Here is a 22,032-nt window from a genome sequence, read left to right as displayed (position 1 = left end):
ATGCGCTCCTCACTTTATTCACATGTGATAACCTAGCAGAGGGGTGGGATCTAGCACTCTGAGCAGAGGGCTACCATGCTCTGACAGGAACTCCATCCGTGACTTACAGCAAATCACTATGTCTCTGCCTCAGTCTTGTGTTAAAATGAGACTAGGAATGTATAGAACCAAGTCCAAAAATTGGCAGGTTCATCTCTCCCCTCTCATCACAGGCAAGACTACGGACCAGAAGCTGAAAGGTAGACGGGTTAGGCTGGGAGTGCAGAGTGAAATAGTGGCTCCGTGCCACTCTTCAAAGTGACATGCATTTAGAAAATGGGAGCGGAGTGTGGCACGCAGCAAGGTGGGAGTTCTAGTCAGACAGCGAAACCAAGATGGGGAAAGGGCTTTCTCTTCCTCTCCCTGACTGAGAAGTGCTACACCTTTGCTTTGGACTTGCTGGAGGGAAGACCTCTTGCACTTGCTGGCCTCTTAACATGGGCAGGGCACTCTCTGCATCACTTTTCTGTTTTGCAGCAGCAAATGCTACAATGGCATTCAGAATCCTTTCCTGCTTGACTGGCCGGTCACCGGGATGTTTAGAGGGAAAAATGTTCCATTTCTTTTCTAGAAGGTGAACTTTGACATGGTAAAAGAACTCCCCACCGCCTGCCCCAATCTACCACTTTACCTCCCAAGGACAGCTTCAGGCAGAGAAAGGAAGAGAGAGAGGGATTTACTTTAGCTGAGAAAGCAATTTTAATTGCTAAAGAGGCAGTGGATCCTGAATAAGGCATGTCATAGCGCTTGCTAATGATGTGGCAAGACAACTGGAATTGCATTGCTGAACAGAGGGACATGACCCAAAAGCTGGCATTTCCACAGGTGAAATGTTTATGAAGGGAAGGCTCAAGGATGGGTTGGTTTCCTCCCCTCAAGCAGAGTGCAGTAGACTCAGATCACCTTGTTCTTCTTCGAGTGATTGCTCACATCCATTCCAGTTAGGTGTGCGCGCTGTGCGTGCACGTTCGTCGGAAACTTTTTACCCTAGCAACTCCAGTGGGCCGGCAGGTCGCCCCCTGGAGTGGCGCCGCCATGGCGCCCAATATATATCCCTGCCGGCCCGCCCGCTCCTCAGTTCCTTCTTACCGCCGTGTCGGTCGTTGGAACTGTGGAGCGCGGCATAGCTGTCCTCCACGTCCCTAGCTCTCCTAGTTCTCTATCGTTTATCTATCGTTATCTCTAGTCCATTATAGTTGTTAATTGGTTGGTTAAGTAGATAGTTAAGTTAAATAGTTGTTAAGTAGTTCTTCGCCGGGGGCTTAGCCCTTCCCGGCACCCGGCGCCAGGCTCATGCCTGTTTCGCCGGGCTTCAAGCAGTGTGCGGCCTGCAAGAAGCCCATGCCTACCAGCGATCCCCACGAAGCGTGCCTGAAGTGCCTCGGGGAATCGCACAGATCTGACAAGTGCCGCATCTGTAAGGCTTTTAAGCCAAGGACAAAGAAGGAGAGGGATCAAAGGCTCCGGACTCTCCTCATGGAGGCGGCACTTGACCCGACGGCTTCGCAGGCCGTGGTCTCGGCGCCGGCACCGGATCGCACCGGCACTGAGAAGACTCCACGGCACCGGCCCTCTCCGGCACCGGAGTCAGAACCAAGGCCGTCGAAGTCTAATACTCCGGCCAGGCAGACCCGGCTAGAGCGCCCGGCCTCGACATCAGCTGCGGCGCCGCCGGCACCGTCGACTCCGGGCCCGGCGGGTCCGTCGAGTCCGGTACCGCCGAGCTCCCCCATGAGATCTGGGGTTGAGATAATGGTCCCATCTACACCGGAGACCTTCGCCTCGGCTCGGGACCTCATAGCCCTGACTGAGCCCACTCGGCTGCCACCCCCGGTACCTCCGGTGCGGGTTGTGTCCAGAGGCAAGCCCATGATGTCGGCACCGCCCAGAAGGTCTCGTTCACGATCCAGGTCCCGACGTCTTGGGCGCTCCAGATCCCGCCGCCGCTCGCAGTCCCGGCACCGCTCCCCTCAGCGGTACCGGTCGCACTCGCGGCACCGGTCGACATCGAGACGATCGCGGTCAGGTTCCAGTCGCCGAGACCGACACCGCGATTCCAGGAGCAGGTCCCGACGCTACTCGCCGCACCGGTCGACCTCCCGGCACCGAGCTGGTGGCAGGTCCCGGTCTCGGTCGACCTCCCGGCACCGAGCCGGTGGCAGGTCTCGGTCGACCTCCCGGCACCGAGCCGGTGGCAGGTCCCGGCACCGAAGCGGCGCCCGGTACCGATCAGGATCTCGGCACCGCGACAGAACTCGGTCCCGATCCCGATCCCGGCACCGTTATGACTCCCGGCACCGGTCCCCGGCACCGAGACGATCCTCCGTGCCGGCCCGCGCAGACCCTTACCATCCAGGGTCGGCCCCTCCGTGGCCCTCTAGACAGCCGTCCGTATCCTCCCAGACGGACAGCGGGTATGCGCTGGGCACCGACCGGCAGGCGGTGCTGTTCAGTGATCCGCCGCTGCAGGACCAAGGCCCACAACAGTGGGGATTCTGGACACCCTGGGCATACCATCAGGCCCAGGGCCCCCAGCAGCTCCCTGCTAGGCCGGCGACTGCGGAGCGTAGGGCTCCTGAAGCCTCGTTGTCTCACCCCCCGCCCTCCCCGGAAGGGGAGGAAGGGTCCAAGCAGCAGGACTCCGCTGTGGCTCCGGAGGCAGAGGCGAGGGCTGAGGAAGACCCTCAGTTAGACACTCTCGTGCCTGGGGTCTCATCATCCTCCTCCCCGGATGAGGCGGTGGCGGGTACCTCCTCCAACAGTCCCCCCCCGCTGGATCTCAGGGCGCACCAAGACCTCCTCAGGCGATTGGCTCAAAATTTGAGTCTGCAGGCAGAGGAGGTCGCGGAGATAGAGGATCCAATTGTAACCATCCTCTCTTCTGATGCTCCCACCAGGGTCGCCCTGCCCTTCATACGGACCATCCAGGCCAATGCCAATACCATCTGGCAGTCCCCGGCCTCCATCCCTCCGACAGCGAAAGGCGTCGAGAGGAAGTACATGGCCCCTTCTAGGGGATACGAGTATCTCCATGTACACCCGACTCCGGGTTCACTGGTGGTGCAATCAGTGAACGATAGGGAGCGTCACGGCCAGGAGGCTACAGCCCCCAAATCCAGAGAAGCCAGGCGGACGGACCTCCTTGGCCGTAAGGTGTATTCGGCTGGGGCGCTGCAGCTCAGGGTCTCCAACCAGCAGGCCCTGCTGAGCAGATATGCCTTTAATTCCTGGGTGGCAGTGGACAAATGTAAGGAGCTGCTGCCACAGGATGCTCGCCAAGAGTTTACGGCCATCTTGGACGAAGGCAAGAAGGTCGCACGCACGGCCTTACAAGCCTCCTTGGACGCTGCGGACTCGGCTGCCCGTACCCTCGCATCAGGAGTTACGATGCGTCGCATCTCCTGGCTGCAGGTTTCCGGCCTTCCGCCGGAGCTCCAGCATACTATACAGGACCTTCCTTTCGAAGGCCAGGGCCTGTTTTCTGACAAGACAGACCCCAGACTCAAGAGTCTAAAAGACAACCGGGTCATTATGCGGTCCCTCGGGATGCACACCCCCGTGACGCAGCGTAGACCCTTTAGGTCGCAGCAACAACAACAACAACAACGCAGGCCGTTTTCCCAGTTCCGCCAGCGGCAGGACCTTTACAGGCGCCGCGGCAGGAACGGAAGGCGCAGGCAGTCGGGGAACCAAGGGGGGCAGAACCAAGGCTCCTCAAAACCCCCGCCTGGTCCTAAGCCTTCATTTTGAAGGTGCGCCCGAGGGCGCAGTAACAGTTTCCCCTATGGATCCTTCCCCCCCGTTTTCCAACCGCCTTTCGTTTTTCCTCCCGGCGTGGTCCCAAATAACATCGGACCGCTGGGTCTTAAGCATGGTGCAGACGGGATACCGCCTGCAGTTTGTTTCATTTCCTCCTTCCCGCTCTCCTTCCTCGTCCCTCTTCAGGGACCCCTCTCACGAGCAATTCCTTCGGCAGGAGGTGCAGACGCTCCTCAGCAAAGGAGCTATAGAGGTGGTTCCGGAAAACGAGAAAGGCAAGGGGTTTTATTCCCGCTACTTTCTGATCCCCAAGGCCAAGGGGGGCCTCAGGCCTATCCTTGACCTGCGAGAGCTCAACAAATACCTCGTGAAGTTGAAGTTCCGCATGGTATCCCTGGGGACCATTATTCCATCCCTGGATCCGGGAGACTGGTACGCCGCCCTCGACATGCAGGACGCGTATTTCCACATTACCATTTGGCCGCGCCACAGACGCTTTCTCCGCTTCGTTGTGGGGGCTCTTCATTATCAATTTGCAGTCCTCCCATTCGGCCTGTCCACGGCCCCGAGGGTGTTTACAAAATGCATGGCAGTTGTCGTGGCACATCTTCGGCGCAACCGTGTCCACGTGTTCCCTTATCTGGACGACTGGTTGATTCGGGGCACGTCGGAACAACAAGTCAACAGCCATGTCCGCGTGATCACCGGCATGTTTGCAAGTCTGGGCCTCTTGATAAACACAGACAAGTCCACCCTGAGGCCCACTCAGAAGGTGGAATTTATCGGGGCCGTCCTGGACGCCGCTGTGGGCAGGGCCTCGCTGCCTCTGCAACGGTTCCAGACCATGGCGGCGATCGTTCAACGTTTGCGGTCAGCCCCATTGACGTCAGTGAGGACTTGTCTAACCCTGTTAGGCCACATGGCGGCGTGCACCTTTGTGACCGACTACGCTCGGCTCCACATGAGGCCTCTCCAGCTGTGGCTTATCAGTCATTACAGGCCGGCAAGGCAACCGTTAGACATGTTAGTCACAATCCCCCAGAAGGTCTTAGATTCTCTCGGCTGGTGGTTAGACCAGTCCGTATTATGTGCGGGTCTTCCCTTCCACCCCCTCAGCCCTCGGTATCCCTGACAACGGATGCCTCAGATCTAGGCTGGGGGGGCCCACCTAGGGACCCTGCGGACACAGGGCCTGTGGTCCCAGGAGGAGGTGGGGCTACACATCAACATGCGGGAGTTGAGAGCGGTCCGCCTTGCTTGTCAAGCGTTCTGTCATCAGCTTCAGGGTCGTTGTGTCGCCGTGTTCACGGACAACACGACGACCATGTACTATATCAACAAGCAGGGCGGCACCAGGTCCTCCTCCCTGTGCCTCGAGGCGATACGACTCTGGGACTTTTGCGTAGCCCACTCCATTCACCTCAGGGCTTCCTTCCTCCCTGGAGTACGGAACACACTGGCAGATCGATTGAGCAGATCCTTCCTGTCACACGAGTGGTCCCTTCACCCGGACGTCGCTCTCTCCATTTTCCGGAGGTGGGGTTATCCCCGGGTGGACCTCTTCGCGTCCAAGGGGAACAGGAAGTGCCAAGCGTTCTGCTCCTTTCAGGGCAGGGAGCCGGGGTCGATAGCGGATGCCTTCCTCATCCAGTGGTCGACCCACCTGTACTATGCGTTTCCCCCGTTCCCTCTGGTCCACAAGGTCCTCCTGAAGGTGCGCAGAGACAGGGCTCTCGTGATCATGGTGGCCCCGGCATGGCCCAGGCAGCACTGGTACACCATGCTGCTGGACTTGGCCATTGCCGACCCAGTTCCCCTGCCCCTTCATCCGGACCTGATTACCCAGGACCACGGGACCCTCTGTCACCCAGACCTGCAGTCGCTGCACCTAGCGGCGTGGCTCCTGCGTGGCTGACTGGTTCCGAGCTGCGCTGCTCCACGCCTGTGAGAGAGGTGCTCTTGAGCAGCAGGAAACCGTCCACAAGAGCCACATATTCGGCGAAATGGAAACGCTTCTCCTGTTGGTGCGTAGAGAGAAATCTCCGCCCTATGGAAGTTTCGGTAACCGAAATCTTAGACTATGTTTGGTCCCTCAAAGGGCAAGGCCTGGCCTTATCGTCGTTGCGAGTCCACCTAGCAGCTATCTCCACCTTTCACCCGGGTGCGGACGGTCGCTCCGTTTTTTCTCACCCGACGGTGTCGAGATTCCTTAAAGGGCTGGAACGTTTATTCCCTAACGTCCGTCCCCCTGCTCCGACCTGGGATCTTAACCTGGTGTTGTCCCGGCTCATGGGGCCCCCCTTTGAGCCGTTAGCTACTTGCTCCCTGCTCTACCTCTCTTGGAAAACTGCCTTTCTAGTGGCTATCACCTCAGCTAGACGGGTGTCGGAACTCCGAGCTCTTGTGGTAGACCCCCCATATACGGTCTTCCACAAAGACAAGGTGCAGCTGAGACCGCACCCTGCTTTTCTGCCCAAGGTGGTCTCAGCCTTCCACGTCAACCAAGAGATTTTCCTTCCGGTTTTTTTCCCAAAACCTCACTCCTCAGGCAGGGAGCAGCAGCTCCACTCGCTGGATGTCCGTAGGGCTCTCGCGTTCTACATAGAGAGGACCAAACCCTTCCGAAAATCCCCCCAGCTTTTCGTGGCAGTAGCAGATCGTATGAAAGGGCTTCCTATCTCCTCCCAGAGGGTATCCTCTTGGGTTACGTCCTGTATCAGGACCTGTTATGACTTGGCCCATGTCCCTACGGGCCGTGTGACTGCGCATTCTACCAGGGCGCAGGCGTCATCGCTGGCTTTCCTCGCCTGTGTGCCCATCCAGGAAATCTGTCGGGCAGCGACTTGGTCATCGGTCCACACCTTTGCTTCCCACTACGCCCTGGTCCAGCAGTCGAGGGAGGATGCGGCCTTCGGAACTGCAGTGCTCCGTGCCGCGACTTCTCACTCCGACCCCACCGCCTAGGTATGGCTTGGGAGTCACCTAACTGGAATGGATGTGAGCAATCACTCGAAGAAGAAAAGACGGTTACTCACCTTTGTAACTGTTGTTCTTCGAGATGTGTTGCTCACATCCATTCCACACCCGCCCTCCTTCCCCACTGTCGGAGTAGCCGGCAAGAAGGAACTGAGGAGCGGGCGGGCCGGCAGGGATATATATTGGGCGCCATGGCGGCGTCACTCCAGGGGGCGACCTGCCGGCCCACTGGAGTTGCTAGGGTAAAAAGTTTCCGACGAACGTGCACGCACAGCGCGCACACCTAACTGGAATGGATGTGAGCAACACATCTCGAAGAACAACAGTTACAAAGGTGAGTAACCGTCTTTTTCTGAAGAGACACTTCTCTGATGTTTGACAGATGAGCGGATTTTCTAAAAGCCTGGAGATATTTCACATCGTCAGCATTTCAAGGACAAAATTCTGTTGTTTTGGGCTGAAACATGACACAAAAAGGCTCAGTGTAGCAGCAACTATTCCACCTCCCCCACTATATGTGGAGAAAAATCAATTTGCTGGCTGCTAGCTTGATGTGTGCAGCTCTACACAGAGTTGTAAGTGGATGGGACTGGGAGAGAGACTGGATTTCTTTTTCCTTTGATTAAAAAAAGCTGACTTCTGGAGAAAACACAATTTTGCAGGAAATTTGAGCTTATTATGAATGTAAGTATTTTTAGTATCAGGATGAAAGTGTTTAAAGGTGGATCAGCTCTCGTCACCTCCAGTTGAAGTGCAGTGACACTGTGCATTCTTGATTAACGTTAGCTGGGGCGGCTCCAGGCCCCAGCACACCAACCATGTGCTTGGGGCAGCATGCCGCAGGGGGCGCTCTGCCGGTCACCGGGAGGGCGGCAGGCGGCTCCGGTGTACTTCCTGCAGGCGTGCCGCCATGCTTGGGCGGCGAAATGGCTAGAACCGCCCCTGAACGTTAGTAACATCTGTATAACACTTTGAAGGGGGAAACTATTACATGGACAGAGCAATACTGTAGCAAAACAAAGCACTGACCAATGAGAACATACAAGGACTGATAGTTACATATGGTACAGGGGAGATTATTTACCAGTGAAATCCCCACAAAACTGTACTGTTGTCTGATTGAAGCAAAGCTATGTTGTATCGGGCTTGATGGTATGTCAGGCATCATTAAGCAGCATTTCAAAGAGTTCCTCGGGTCTAAAGAAAAGTGAAGGAGAGTCCTAGAGACAGCTCAAGGACAAGCAGCAAGAGGCTGCTGTGGTGCTGCAGTACTTGGCTTGCTGGATAATACTCATCACAGCACTCAGTTGATCCAGAAAATGTAGACATCTAATTTACACCAGATGCTGGTGGAAAAAGGACAGGTCCCAGTAGAAGCTGTTGGGTGCTGAGCACTTTGAAAACCTGGCCACTTCATTTAGGTTAACAGCTTAATGAGAGCTGAGCTTTTTTTGAAAATCTGCCTCCAACTGTAAGTGCAGAGCACTATTCAAAATCTTGCCCTGAGCTCAACCATGCTGAGGAAGCAGGTGAGACGAAGAATGTCTGGGGTAAGTATTCATTATCCTAGCTCTCTTGAAACTGTAACAGCCTCAGGGATGGCTCATTCAGATCCAAGACTGAGTCCAATTTTTGTAAATAAATCCAGATACTGTCTTTTTTTAAAATTCCCCTAGCTGAAATGGGAGTTGTATTCCTCCAAGAGGGACAGCTCTTTTCTAAGCTGCAAGTTGAGAAAATTCCTATCCATACAGTTTCACCTGTGCTCTGGAACAAGATGACACTTGAGTGAGCACAAGAACCAGAATTAAATCTTTTAGGAAGCCAGCTGGTTTAGCTTCTCTGAAGATGACATTCCAAGATGCCCTGGTTAAATTCAGCTTTTGAGAAGAAAAAAAAAACAAAAGGGATGAATCCACAGTAAGTGGTGGAAGCAGCACCATATCGAAATCAGGCTCTCTCACAATGGATTCTACTGGCTTTGCATCTTCACTCTACTTTTCAAGAGACATGAATAATAAATTCAGCAAGCCATTATCCATCATCGTGACTCAATACTAAGATAGATGTTGTGCTCTAAGCAGCTGCTGTTTGAGTATGTCGAACTGGCTTCCCCTTTTCTTTCTGTTGGCGCTGTCACGCTGGAGTTAGCGTCACTTATGCTGGGCTGATCAGCTGCCTTCACCTCTTCATCCCAGCAGTAAGGGCAATACAATGTCCCAGATGACTCTTGCTCCCACATCAAGCATTGTGCTCTTCTCCCCTTCCTTTTGGTTCACTGGTTCTTGGGCCCATCAGCTGCTGTTTCTGCACTAGGAGCCTGTAATGCACTTTCTTTCAGCTTGGCAGTTTTTGTCCCATGCTGGTCAGCTGCCTTGCTGTTTATTTAATCTCTCCAGTAAGAGCTGCTGACAGCTGCATTGTATTGGATGGCTGCTGTTGCCCCTAATAAGTGGCGCTTCTTTGTGCCTCCACGAGAAGGCACATTCTCCAACAGTGCCGATCAGCAGAACACTCATATTACCTGTTTTATTTCAGAAGCATTGTAATCCAGATGAAAATTTAAAACGAGCATTAACTTTGTTCCACACTTGGTGTGTTCAATTAATTTGTTAGGATCCAATGATCCTACATGAAATCTCCTTCTATTCCTTTTGTTCCCATCCCACCAAACCCAAATAATGCGCATGCATTTTATTTGACCGCATGCTCACTTTTCATATATACAGTGCTGCAGGCTGGGTAAGACTGTGCAGACCAGGGATGAGTGAACTGGTCTAGCTGACAGTCCAGTAAAATGCTAAGGAAAGGGGAAAGTGAAACTATAAAGACCAGCGAAGAATATAGAACGAGGGGGCAATATCAGAGGAATAGGAACAAACAGGCATATAGGGGGAGAAAGGGGCGGGGGGAAGAGAAATAAATGGCAGGCAGGGAAGGGAAACAGGCAAAAGATAAATGTAGAAAAAAGCAAAATGGCAGAGAAAGAAAATATACAGAAGCTGGAAGACACAGAAGCAGTGAAGGTTAAAAAGGAAGAACACAACAGGGCTCTGGTCCATGACTAGGTCTCCTAAGCAGTACGGTCATACAAGTTACAGTAATGGATGGAAACACAAACGAGAGAGACAAAAGAAAGCCACACAGAGCTCTATGGGAAAGGGAACACCTGGGACATTTTACATTTAGCAGCTTTAACAGCTAATAATTTTTCTCCAAAATAATTTCTTGGCAGACAGCTATTTGCTCACATTGGATAAAAGGAGTTTTAGTTTCGTGTGGCTACACGTTCAAAAGGAGAGCGTGGCACACTCTGTGGACTACTGATGGTTTATCTAACCAGATTAACAAATACATCACCATTCTGTATGAAACCCAGCCCTTTGAAAAAGTACACACACACAGCCACACCCAGACATTTTAGCTAGTTGTCTTTATTTTATATATATTGTATTTCTAATGAAAGAACTTCTGCAGTTCACAGGCAAATGAGTTTGGCTCAGTGAAGAGTAGATGCAGGACCACTCTGTATCTGGTTTTAAACAAGACTCAAGACAGAGGCTCAGACATTTCAACCAACAGAACTGCAGTATGTTAATAACACTGGTGTCACGGCTCCAGGCACTAGCTCAGCAAGCAGGTGCTTGGGGCGGCACGTCAGGATCCCCAATTTCTCTGTTATTGGGGCAGGAGGAATAAAGGGGTGTTACCCTGATTATGTGAATGAAGGACTATGAAACTGTTTAATGACAGAGGGTCTCACCACCAACTAAGTAGCACTCGCTAGACAAGGGACATGGGTTCCAAAACCCATTGAATTGAGAAAGGTTGGGGATAGGTATGTGTACCTGATGGTATAGGCCCTCTTTGAGGGCCTGGAATACCAAATTGCACTTTCTCCACTGTTGAATAGCAGAGCTAATTTTGATTCTATTAGGAGTCTAGCTAGAGGCTGCTGAGCTGAATTCACTTTGGGCCAATGGTGCACCAGCACTGGGGCTCCCCTGTTACAAGCTGAAATCACTGAGAGCTGAAATCACTAAATGAGCTAAAATTACTAAGCTAAGATCACTGAGTGCTGTGTTAACTAGTGGGGGAGCCTGAAGATCTATTGCTAAGCGGCTGGCAGAGCAGAGCAGTTTGCAGGATGGTTGGAGTGGCCCCTGGAACAGTGAGCAAAGTGGAACAGTTTGTGGGACAGTTGGAGCGGTCCACGGAACAGCAAGTGGAGCGGAGCAGTTTGCAGGGACGGCTGGAGCGGCTCACGGAGCAGTTGGTGGAGCAGAGCTGTTCGTGGTGAAGGCTGCAGCAGAACTCCACGGAGAGGCGGGGCAGTCGGCCTCGGACCACATAAGGTGCCCCTTAACACCCCGTGTGCCTGCCCGCTCCCATTTCCACACAGGCTGGGGTGTGTATGTAAAACTCTGCAGATAAACTTTTGAACTCTGAGGTGGCACTGAACAGGGACAGAGACTTTTGGGTTGTTGGACGTTGGGGTGATTGGACTTAAGACCCTATGGGGAAAAGGACACTGCCAAAACTTACTTGGAGGTGGGTCATTTGCTCATGGTTTGTGTTATGAATCCTGTTTGTGGTGTTTCCCCAACATGATGCCGCATTGTTTCCCTCCTTCATTAAAAGGATTTTGCTACACTTAGACTCCGTGCCTGCAAGAGGGGAAGTATTGCCTCCTAGAGGCACTCGGGGGGGGGTTGTATGTAATTGTCCCATGTCACTGGGTGGGGGCTCAAGCCGGTTTTGCATTGCGTTACTGAAACGGAACCCCTGGATACTGAACCTGCCCCTTGTTGCTGCCAACTCAGAGGGGCAGAAGGTTTACAGATAAATGGGAGAAAAGTGCATGCAAGTGACAGAATCTTAATTGTGCATGCAGATGTTCACCCTAACTACACAGAAGTAGAGGCTGGACTGAGCCCTCTCCAAAAAAAACCCTGTAAGACAATCTTCCCTTTTCTGAGCCTCCTGTCCTTGTTACTATGTTTGATACGAGAAAACAACTTTCTGGGGTTTCCTACTTTAAGTTTCTAGATTACCTCAGTTAACTCCTTCAAACGTGTCTCATCAGGCATCCGAGGGTGCAGATTGGATTCAATATAGCTCTTAAATCCAGGACATACAAACCCCCTTGGCGATACCCACAAATTCTTGGATTTTGCAATAGATTCTTTCCGGACAGAGTCCAAATCCACAGGATCAAACATGGCTGACAGGTATTCGTGGCAATAAGCGAATCTCCTCTCTGGTTTCTAGAACGACAAATGTTATATGTTAACATGAGTTCTCCTCTACTGGAGATCACCACAGCCCTGGAAAGTATAAAGTAACGTCAACATCTATTGTGTTCATTCTACTTTCATTCTAAAAATAGCCAGAGAGTAACCAAATCAGACAGTCTGAAAAAATCTGATGAAGTACTTCAAAAAATATTTTCGAATCTTATTTTGCATCCCTATCCTTGCTGTAAAAGCAGCAAAGAGTCCTGTGGCACCTTATATCCTAGCTGTGGATTTAAAGATAATGAAAGTAAAAATTGTGGAATCATTAGAAAGATTTGCTCTTCTAGTTCCTTATATTTATTTATATGCATCTCCAGATCCTCAGCTAGTGTAAACTGGCATAGCTCAATTGGTTTCAATATGGCTACTCTGGTTTACACCACTTGAGGATTTGTCCCATATCATACTAGAAATGTTGGTCTCTCCATAGTTAAGATTAAAGTTAAGCTTCCATTGTAAACCCACTTTTGATACACCCCAACAAACTTTTACAAAACACCATCACTCCACTCTAATTCCATAGGGAAGATTTCATGTCAAGATAGAATTTTTCTGGGAAGACTGAGGCAAAAGAGGCCTGAAATTTGGAAGACATTAATGCACATTGATTTAAGGGATGATCCAATACCCACCGAAGTCAGCAAGAGTCTTCGCACTGACTTCAGTGGAAACTGGAGCAGGCCCTTAATTTGTTGGTCATGATGAGACCTGCTGCCTTTGGTAATCTTGAAGGGTTTAAAGGGTATTATTTATGGCGTTATTAAAAACAGTTTATGCACCTATGAGAAACCTCAGAAACCCGAAGTATGTATGTTTGATTTTTATGGAGTTCAGGAAATCCACACAAGAGGAACTTCAGCTTCCCAAACATCACCTACTGACATGTGTGCTTTAAAATGGTGCAGATGATCTTTTGTAGGACTTTCAAATCTGCCAGAGGGAGTGAATTTTCAAAGGCACTCCGCCTTGGCTTTAACTTTGCCCAAGTCAACACTAAAATTCCCACTGACGTCAATGGGAGCAGAGTTAAATCAACACTGCGCGTTTTTTAAAACCCACCTGAGCTGTGTGGAAAGATCCAAGAAGCTCGCATCTGGAGAGAGGGGACCTCCTAAAATCCATAAAGTGGAGGTGCCTTCCTAGAGGCAGATCTGACTCAGTCCTACATCCCCAAAGTAAGGCAGTAATTTGAAGTCTTTAGTTCAAGACCTGATCTCTTTCTCACAGATACACTACAGCTCATACAGAAATTAATCGGGTGAGGTCCTCTGGCCTATGTTATGCAGAAAATCAGATTAGACAATCACAATGGTCACTTCTAACCTAAAAAATCCATGAAAAAATAAGTTAATGCAGACAACTTTGTGGATTTACACATAAGACCTTAGTCCTCTGTGGATGATAAAGAGAATTCATTAAACATGATGTATTTATTTAGCTTAAAGAAGTACTTTTGACCCAATGCCCCAGTGTAAAGTATCACGTCACCTCAAGGCTGTGCAGTGCCCGCCCCCAACCTCAGAGGTTGCTGCAGTATCTATGTAATTTGTAAAGTGTCTCCATATGAAAAGCGCCATACACATATAAAATATTATTACAGTACTTTACTTCCTACTGAACCAGGATGTCCACTTTAATAAAACATCTCCCAGGAATTCTGTTTTGCCTATGATAGTGAACGTTAACAACGGCTGCATAATCAGGACAATACTAGCATAAATTCTGCTGAATGGGGATATATTCAGCTAGTGCCAAGGAGTTAAGTGGTGGTGAACAAGGTGTAAATAGGATTTTATATATATTATTCACACCTACACAAATATTTGATTACATTACACATGTGTTAAAGGATGTAGAGTTAAGCAAAACATCTTTTCAAACGACCTTACATTGTATATAAAATGCATGAATATATTTATGGTAGCTCAGGTTCTCGTCTCAGTTATAAACCTGTGGAACTTCATTGATTCAGTGGGATTAATTGGTGTGAGAGCAACATTTCACAAAAATCAGTAATATTGATGGAGTGTCTCTCTCTGAGAATTTAATACAATTCTGTGCTCCCATCCCACCTTTGAACAGAGTCTGGGTCCCAAGCATTCAGTGGGTCACAGGAAGGGTTTAGGTGGGCTGCCTGTCACAGCCCCCATGATGCCCCACCCCACACGTCCTGGAAACACTCCACTCTGTGATCTCACTTCGGCTGGGCCACGGCAGCAGGGAGCAGCATGGTGAATGGGATGCAGCCAGCAGCAGCACAGAGGAAGTGGCCAGAGCCAGCAAGTGAACAGTCGTCAGCCTGGTAGCGAATGCAGCCCAACTGCAAAGAGAAAGGGGCCAGCGATGCTGCAGAAGGGGGCGTCACTCACCTTGGCACAGGGGAAGACTGGGATTGTTTGGTTGCCTTGCCAGGAGGAGAATCTGTGGTGTTTGGTGTCTGTTTCAGCAAGCTCCCCTAGCCATAAAAGGATCTTTGAGAGGCCAGTTCTCTCCCAGGGCGGAGACAGACCGGAGGGCTTTTTTGTGCTTTGTTTTGTTGCAGTCTTCTGCTCTCACTTACAGGGGTGTAGCAGGAGCCCTACTGGAATTCTCTGTCCACATAAGGGGACAGGGCTGGGAGACAGAGAACAAGAGGGGGCTGGAAATGGGGATAAAGGGCCACCTCACCCCACTTTACATGATGTCAGAGAAAGAAAGAGAGAGAGAGAATACATAATGGTGAGTCCCAAAAAAAGACAAAATGCAGTTGGAGGGTCACCTTAGTAAAAAGGTTAGAAACCACTGTTTGAATACGAGGGGCACTAATTTAAATCTATTTGAAGCCCCATCTCTGTCTCAGGATTGGGTTTGGTAAGCCAAGTCTACTCAGTCACACACAACGAAACATTCCACTATACACCGACTGTGCCTCAATCTTACCTTTGCCAGCTCCTTTCGAAGTTGCATCTTTGCCCATTCTGCAGAATTCAGATGCTGAGAACTGTAGTTGTAGACCAACTTGCCGTCAGCAGGAGAACTCCTGATCGCTCTGAACTTTGGCTTTTTCACCTTCCTACTGAGTAGGTACACGGCATCAATGTTAGTCTGAACAGAAAAATTACACAGCAGTTTAGTGTAACGAAGTTTAACGTGCATGATAAAATAACTGTGCTTCCAGATACACCAACAGGGCTTCTTCCATTGGCCATCGCCCCAAAAGGGGGCACCTTAATAGGCCTTGAGACGCCATCATTTCTGATGACTAGGGTGCTAGTCACTCAGTCTGCTTGTGCAGAGGGCACTCTACAGGGTCCCAGCAGTTCCTCAGAGGTGAGTACCCACAGCACAAGACCTCATACACATGGGTCTAAGCAATGGTGCTACTGGGGTGACGTTTGCTTGGCTGTGTGCGGGCATGTGATGCCAAGGGAAATAAAACCCATCAGTGCATTATTTTATTTCTACAAATCTTCTACATTAACACCAAAAGCAAGAAGTTCCTACCTCATGTCCCTTTGCAAACAGCCTTGCTGGCATGGTATAAATATAACCTCGTGCTCTTTTCATTGATTTGAGATAGCCATACTGGGACCCTTTGTGGCCTTTGAGGAAATAATGTGCCCCTTAGGTGCTAGCACAAATGAACATAGATTGTGTTTACATGACTTACCATCCTGTGTTGACTTAGAAAGAAATCTTAACATGTTATAGGCATTTGGCTGCAAAATATTTGTTTTGTAAGAAAGGTTGAAAGTCAACATTAGCCTACAAATAAGAAGGAATGTTCCTGTTTTTCTGTAGCAGACCTTTCTGTCAGACATCTCCACTGCAGACCCAAAAACTACAGAATGGGAACTGGTTATGTACTTCTACAGGGAAAGCTGCATATTTTACACAGACAATAAAATAACCCCTTATATCATTTGTAAATAGTACTCAGGGCTAGGCTCTATGATCCTTCTATGGGTATGTCCACTCTGCAGCTGGGACTGTGCATCCCCACCCGGCTAGACAGACTCATGTTAGCTTGACCCAGGGTCAAATGCTTCTGAGCTCACGTACCTGGGCCCAAACCCCCACCAGTCCTGGAACATCCACGCTGCTATTTTTAACACAATTCTGTCTAGCCAGGCTGGGAGGGATGCTCTCCCCTGCAGTGTAGACAAACCCAGTGATGTTACAGCAGCATGTAACCAGGATGCTTATATGAGACTGCTTCCCTCCTGGCCTCACACAACTGCCCCTTTATCAACAACAGACTCTGTGTAAACAACACTAAAGCGTCCAACTTATTCTAACATTGACAGCATGAGTACTCACAAAGCAGGGTATTGGGAAACAGGAATGGAACGTTACACACATGCCAAGGAAAACCTCTCTTATATTAAAATACACAGAGGAAATATGCATTCAAAAGAACTCCTCACAAACAAAGGATGCTTATTAGTCCTCAAATAAATGTGTTCTTAATAACATGACCTCAGCCTCTCAGATCTTCCAGAAAAGCTTCTCCAGATGACATCAAAGATGGTTGGGAACACTCTTGGGCCTGGTCTACATTACAGGGTTAGGTTGACATAAGCTGCCTTGCATTGACCTAGCTGTGGAAGTGTCTTAACTTAAATTTGGCTCCTGCTGACAAAGTGCCTCTCTACACTGATTTAATAACACCACCTCCAGTGGCACAGAGTCACGGTCAATGTAATTAGGTCGACAAAGTGTCAGCGTAGGCACTGCATTGCTTATATCAACAGTTACTGGCTTTCAGGAGCCATCTCACAATGCCCCTCACTGACAGTATGATCGGTACAAATGCTCCTGGTGAGGACATGCATCACCGACACAAGGAGCTAAGAGTGTGCACACACAAGTGATTTTATAACTGCAGCGGCTGTATGCCAACAGAACTTAGGTCGACACAATTTTGTAGTGTAGACATGGCATTAGGCTCAGCCTGCTTTCTTCTCAGGCAGTATGTGGAGAGGGGCTGTTTCCCACCATGGCAAGAAGAGCCAGAAGTTCTGCATCCCTTCCCTAACTACATGCATGGGGCTTCGTGCTTCACTGCGTGTGTCTTTCAGCTATTCTCAGGTGGTAGTGAGTATTATTTCAACTGCTACCTAAAAACAGCTGGTTGGCACAAAGCACCTGCGTCTCCTCCTCCACTAAGGGCAAGAAGAGACAGTAAATGTTACATCATTTGTGCATGGTAGGTTTGCCTGTCCTAAGGTACCTGAAGCCTGGATTAGAAGCTGAGGCAAGAACAAGGAACAACATGAAAGGGCAGAGTGCTTGTAGGAGAGAAAAAGGCAAGGAAGGGAAGGGACCAGCCCAAGATAGAATAAGAATGCTATTAAATAGTTAACCCACCTGCCTCTTTGCTTTCATGTATGCTCTCTTCATCTGTAACCACTAGGCTTCCCCTCCCCATCCCCTGATGAGCAGTCAGTTCTGCACTACAGCTTGTGCAGTAGATAAAACACTGCTGATCTTGTCCACAGATGGCTTTATTAAATGTTTCCAATTCTAAAAGACTATAGTTCTGGAGGGGGTAGGGGGAATTAAGGTGATGCATTATTGTGACTATTAGTATTGCTTCAAGTACAGATAGTTCTACATCCCACACAACTCACCTGGATGTGGTCTTTGTAATGCTGCATTTTATCTTCCATTTCCTTTTTACACTGAATGTATTTTTCATTGTGGTTATCCAGTAAAGAATGCATTGCTCCTCGTTTTGTGGGAACTTTTCTGGATTTTTGCAAAGCAAATGAGGAGACTGAGGGCAGAGGAGGTCTTTGAATAAACAAATCCTCCTTCGTTAGGGGAATCCCAAATTCCTGACTCAAGACTGTGATCATTTCTGCAGAGGGCAACAGACCTCTCTGAACGACATCCCTTAACTTCTTACTGTGGCAGAGATAATCAAGCCTACAAACACAAGCAGACAGAATACTTCTACAGATTATCACAAAATGTACCAAGTTTTATTCCGATCACATAACGAGCATTAAACTATTACTTATGAAAAAAACACACACAGTTCTATCTTAACATCTTCTTGCTAAATGAATGGGGCACTTGAGTTCACTTACACTGGCACGTCAGCATGACCCAACTGGAAAAAGACGGCATGCTAAGGATTTATCAAAAACAACTAACGATATGCTACGAGAGGTCCTAAGGGGACAGACTGAAAGTGACTTAAATTGTTAGATGTTGACTATAATTTATCTAGAAAATGAGTGTAAGCAGTAAAGCTGTATTAATTGGTCTGGTCAGACATTCATTGTATGATAAAGCAAACTCCCTTTACAAGATTTGTATATGACCTACACTCACTGTACACTGAAAGCTAACTCGGTGCTAAGTATTCTCCTTTACCTTTAACACCCATTTCCTGACTACCTTACAACACATGCGTAACACCACAATTCATGCCACTGCTAAATTTGTCCCAGAGAGTTTCATGGAAATTGCACTTGCTTACTGCACTCTGAACTTGGCCTTTGATTTCTAAAATAATCCCCCAAAATGTGTAACTACAAACTTAATGAGCACTACACACAAGCATTCTCACTCTCTATACACACCCATATATCTATATATACACACAGACACATCAGACAGGGCCAGATCCTCAGTCCCTCAAGTGGGGCACAGTGGGCCTTAAAGTTATTTTAAGGGAACAGCTGAGGATTGGCCTAGCAAGCCACCTCTACTCCTGCTCCACTTGGACCCCCACTCGAGAAAATGGATGTTCCAGGGCTGGGGGTTGGGGGGGAGGGATGGATAAGGAAGTGGAGAGCAGGATGAGAACATTATTCCTTCTGGCAGCCTTGGCTGGAGGAACAGCCCTTTGGAATCATTTTTTGCTGTTAGGCCTTGTCTACACAAAGTTGCACTGGTTTAACTAAAATGGGTTTCAAATCTGATTGAATTAAACCCCTATGTGGGGTTCACTTTATCCTAAAATGATTATTTATAAGCTTAAGCTAAATTGACATAAGACAGGTTCAAATCAATTTTGAATGCAGGAACATAAGACTTTCCACCAGTTTAACTAAATCGATTAAAAAAATATACTGGAGAGCAGAGGAAGCAATATACATTACACACGTTTTGCATAATATAATAAAGGGACTGTTTTCCAAATGGGCCATAGCAGTTACTTTCAGTGCAAGTTAGATAGCGAATTCCCAATTGTATGCAATAAGAATTATTAAACTAAAGAAGTAAGTTTATTGTCAAAACTAGAAACAGAGTTTTGCTCATTCTTTTGTCCACATGCTTGATTTTGGAGTGAGGTTAAAAGTTATCCTTTTAGCAAGTTGAACATTTTCACACTCTAAAAATTTAGAATTGTAAAATCACTGCAATTAGTATATTTTCCTTAACATTGTTTCTGAACAAAATACATAAAAACTAGTTGATAACATTTAATCACACAAATTACAACTGCTTCAATGACTCAAAGATTTTGCCAGAGTTTCTTTTTTATACTGATGTTTCAAACCCTGTTGTTAAATAGAGTTAACAAGTATGTCCAGCTGATGTACTGCGAAGCAGAAGTTTCAGTAATGGATGCAGGAAACTGAACTATAGGATGACTTGAATACAATATAGTAGAATCCCGATTTTTATGATCTTATGTACAACCTGTTATAGGAACAATTTTTTTGCTGCTGAAGTTGTCATTCTGCTGCCAAATGTAACTTCAATCCTTCAGTCAACAGTCAAGCGCCTGTAAAGGTCTGAAAGGACTGAGAAATTTGGTGACAAAAAAAGAGATGCAGTACTCCCAAACTAAAAAGTCAGGCACACTATACATTTGTTACCATTCGTTACGTGAACCATCAATGACCAATTAATACATTAATTTATGTGCCACATCTACTCTCATTTTGAGAGTTTCAATTTTATAAGCTCTTCAATCAGTTCACGAAACAGAGGTTCTACTGTACATGGTAGCTATATCTGACTCCAGACTTTATTTGCATCCTTCTGAGATGCTCTCTCTGAGTTTATGACTGAGTGCTACAGAGCATATTGACTTTCCTGCAGCTCCACTTCTCACTAGCACGGAAATGACAGCTGTATTTAAATCCACTCTGACCACCGTGTTTCATATGACAGCCTTTCAGACATTGATTTCCACTGAAGGAACCTCAGCTACAGTTATCAAAAGCACTGTATAGCTGCTGCTCCATAAACCTGGGATAATTTTTCCCATAGAAGATAGACCATAATAAAAGTTGCTTCAAGAAACAAACTATTACGTACTTATTATCAGCAGATTTTTTCAACATATATAGACTATGCAGAGTTGTGTTATGCCCTGGCTCGATTTTGGCAGTTTCCCAGGATTTTGTCCTTTCACAATTTGCTGGCAAGCTTCGTTTGAGGACAGTGAGGTGACACTTAGCTTCCAATGGAAGTTCTCACTAAATTCCTTTCCTCACTTATTGGTTTCCCACAGAAAACATATACAGATCTAACAAATTTTGGCTACATATATGAAGACAGCCGTCTTAGAGAACAGGCTCAGGACCTTCAGAAGCCAAACTACAGCCCCTCTATCCCTTGAGCTAAACTCCAATCACTGTCAGTAAATAACAGGCTCTTAAAAACTTACTTGGCCAGCAAGCACAGCAGCAGTTCCCAAACTATGAGTCATGACCCCAAATGGGGCTCCACCATTAGCAGATTGGACCTGCAATCCCACAGGCCAGATCTGGCCTGCAAGGTGATGGGGTCTGCCCCAGAACATGCCCAAAACTTTTCCACAAGTGCCGTGCCAGAAGGCCACCATTTTGATCTAGTGGTATGCACAAGGTTATGCTGTGCAGAGACCACCATTTTGTAAAATGTCAGCCTCCTGGCCTGGCGTTTGTGGAACAGGTGAGGACATGTTGGCTGTACGGATGCTGTTTTATCATTTGCACCATCTGGCAGTGCAAGCAACTAGTTGAGAGACTTGAATCCAGAAGATCCTTATCTGTAGACAGCAGTCTTAGCATAGCATCCTCTCTGCTTGAGCTGGTAGCCTGTGCTAGCCTTTTCTGAGATGGGAATCTGCAGCGGCTTGTAAGCTCCTTAAGGCAGAGCCCATGTCTTCTTTTATGCCACCTGAATATTCTGCTGGCATGCAATAAAGAACGAGTGCACATCACTGTTTCTGCGCTGTCCTACTATCACCACACAGGGTCTTCCTAAGTCCTAGTCTCACTTGCTTACAAGTGAATTCCTCTTTCTGATTTGTGATAAGAGGCACAATGGACTCATTTTTACACAGTGCATCTGCTTCAACCTCCAGCAAAGAGTCTAGTGATGCAGTTCTGAACAGAAAACAATAGTGCAAGAAACATACTTGCAAATCTGATGAGACTTTCTTGGAGTATGGGTTCACCAGTGTTTTCATCAAGAACAAAGAAAAGCCATAATGCCTGCTATGACACACAGTGTTATCTAGCTAAAGCAGGATGCCTCATAACCATTCACAGGGAACACACATGGAAACCAAGGTCATTTTTCCAGCGCTGGAAAGAAAAACTTTTGCATCACCAACAAGTGCAATTCAAGAGCTCCATGTCCGTCTCTGACCACAGTCAAAAGACATCATTTCAGGTGAATGACTGCATTCAGTAAGCCAAGGAACCTCACACAATTGGAGAGACTTTAGTTTTGCAAGCTGCAATTTATATGGTGAAGATAATGTATGGGGAAACTGAGGCAAACTCAAAGTCATATCACTCTCAAACAATACAGTGAAGCAAAGGATTAAGGCAATAACAGCAGACCAGGAAAACACACTGGTGGAGCATCTGCCAAACATGTATGCTTTTGCTCTTCAGGTTGATGTGAGCACTGAGGATTGTGATACACATTTCTTGGCTTTGTGAAATACATAAATGCAATTCTCTGAGACATTCTGTTCTGTATCCTGCCTCTTGGACACAGGATGGCACAAGGAATGCTGGAT

At 48.1% G+C, this 22,032-nt stretch overlaps 1 protein-coding gene across 1 annotated transcript in view; it reads right to left on the bottom strand.

Annotated features, from left to right (window-relative positions):
• Positions 1-22,032, bottom strand: part of KIAA1257 (KIAA1257 ortholog) — a 258,103-nt gene that overhangs the window by 9,129 nt on the left and 226,942 nt on the right. Inside the window, exons 19-21 of the mRNA XM_030569774.1 lie at positions 17,684-17,981; positions 14,991-15,155; positions 11,829-12,041 (exon numbers count right to left, since the gene is read on the bottom strand). Coding sequence (XP_030425634.1) covers positions 11,829-12,041; positions 14,991-15,155; positions 17,684-17,981 — 676 coding nt within the window. The remainder of the gene's footprint in view (positions 1-11,828; positions 12,042-14,990; positions 15,156-17,683; positions 17,982-22,032) is intronic.

The sequence above is a fragment of the Gopherus evgoodei genome, chromosome 7 (genome assembly GCF_007399415.2).
Source record: "Gopherus evgoodei ecotype Sinaloan lineage chromosome 7, rGopEvg1_v1.p, whole genome shotgun sequence".
Classification (NCBI taxonomy): Eukaryota; Metazoa; Chordata; order Testudines; family Testudinidae; genus Gopherus; species Gopherus evgoodei.
Note: the sequence above shows the minus strand (reverse complement) of the source record. Positions and strands in the feature narration are given on the sequence as shown.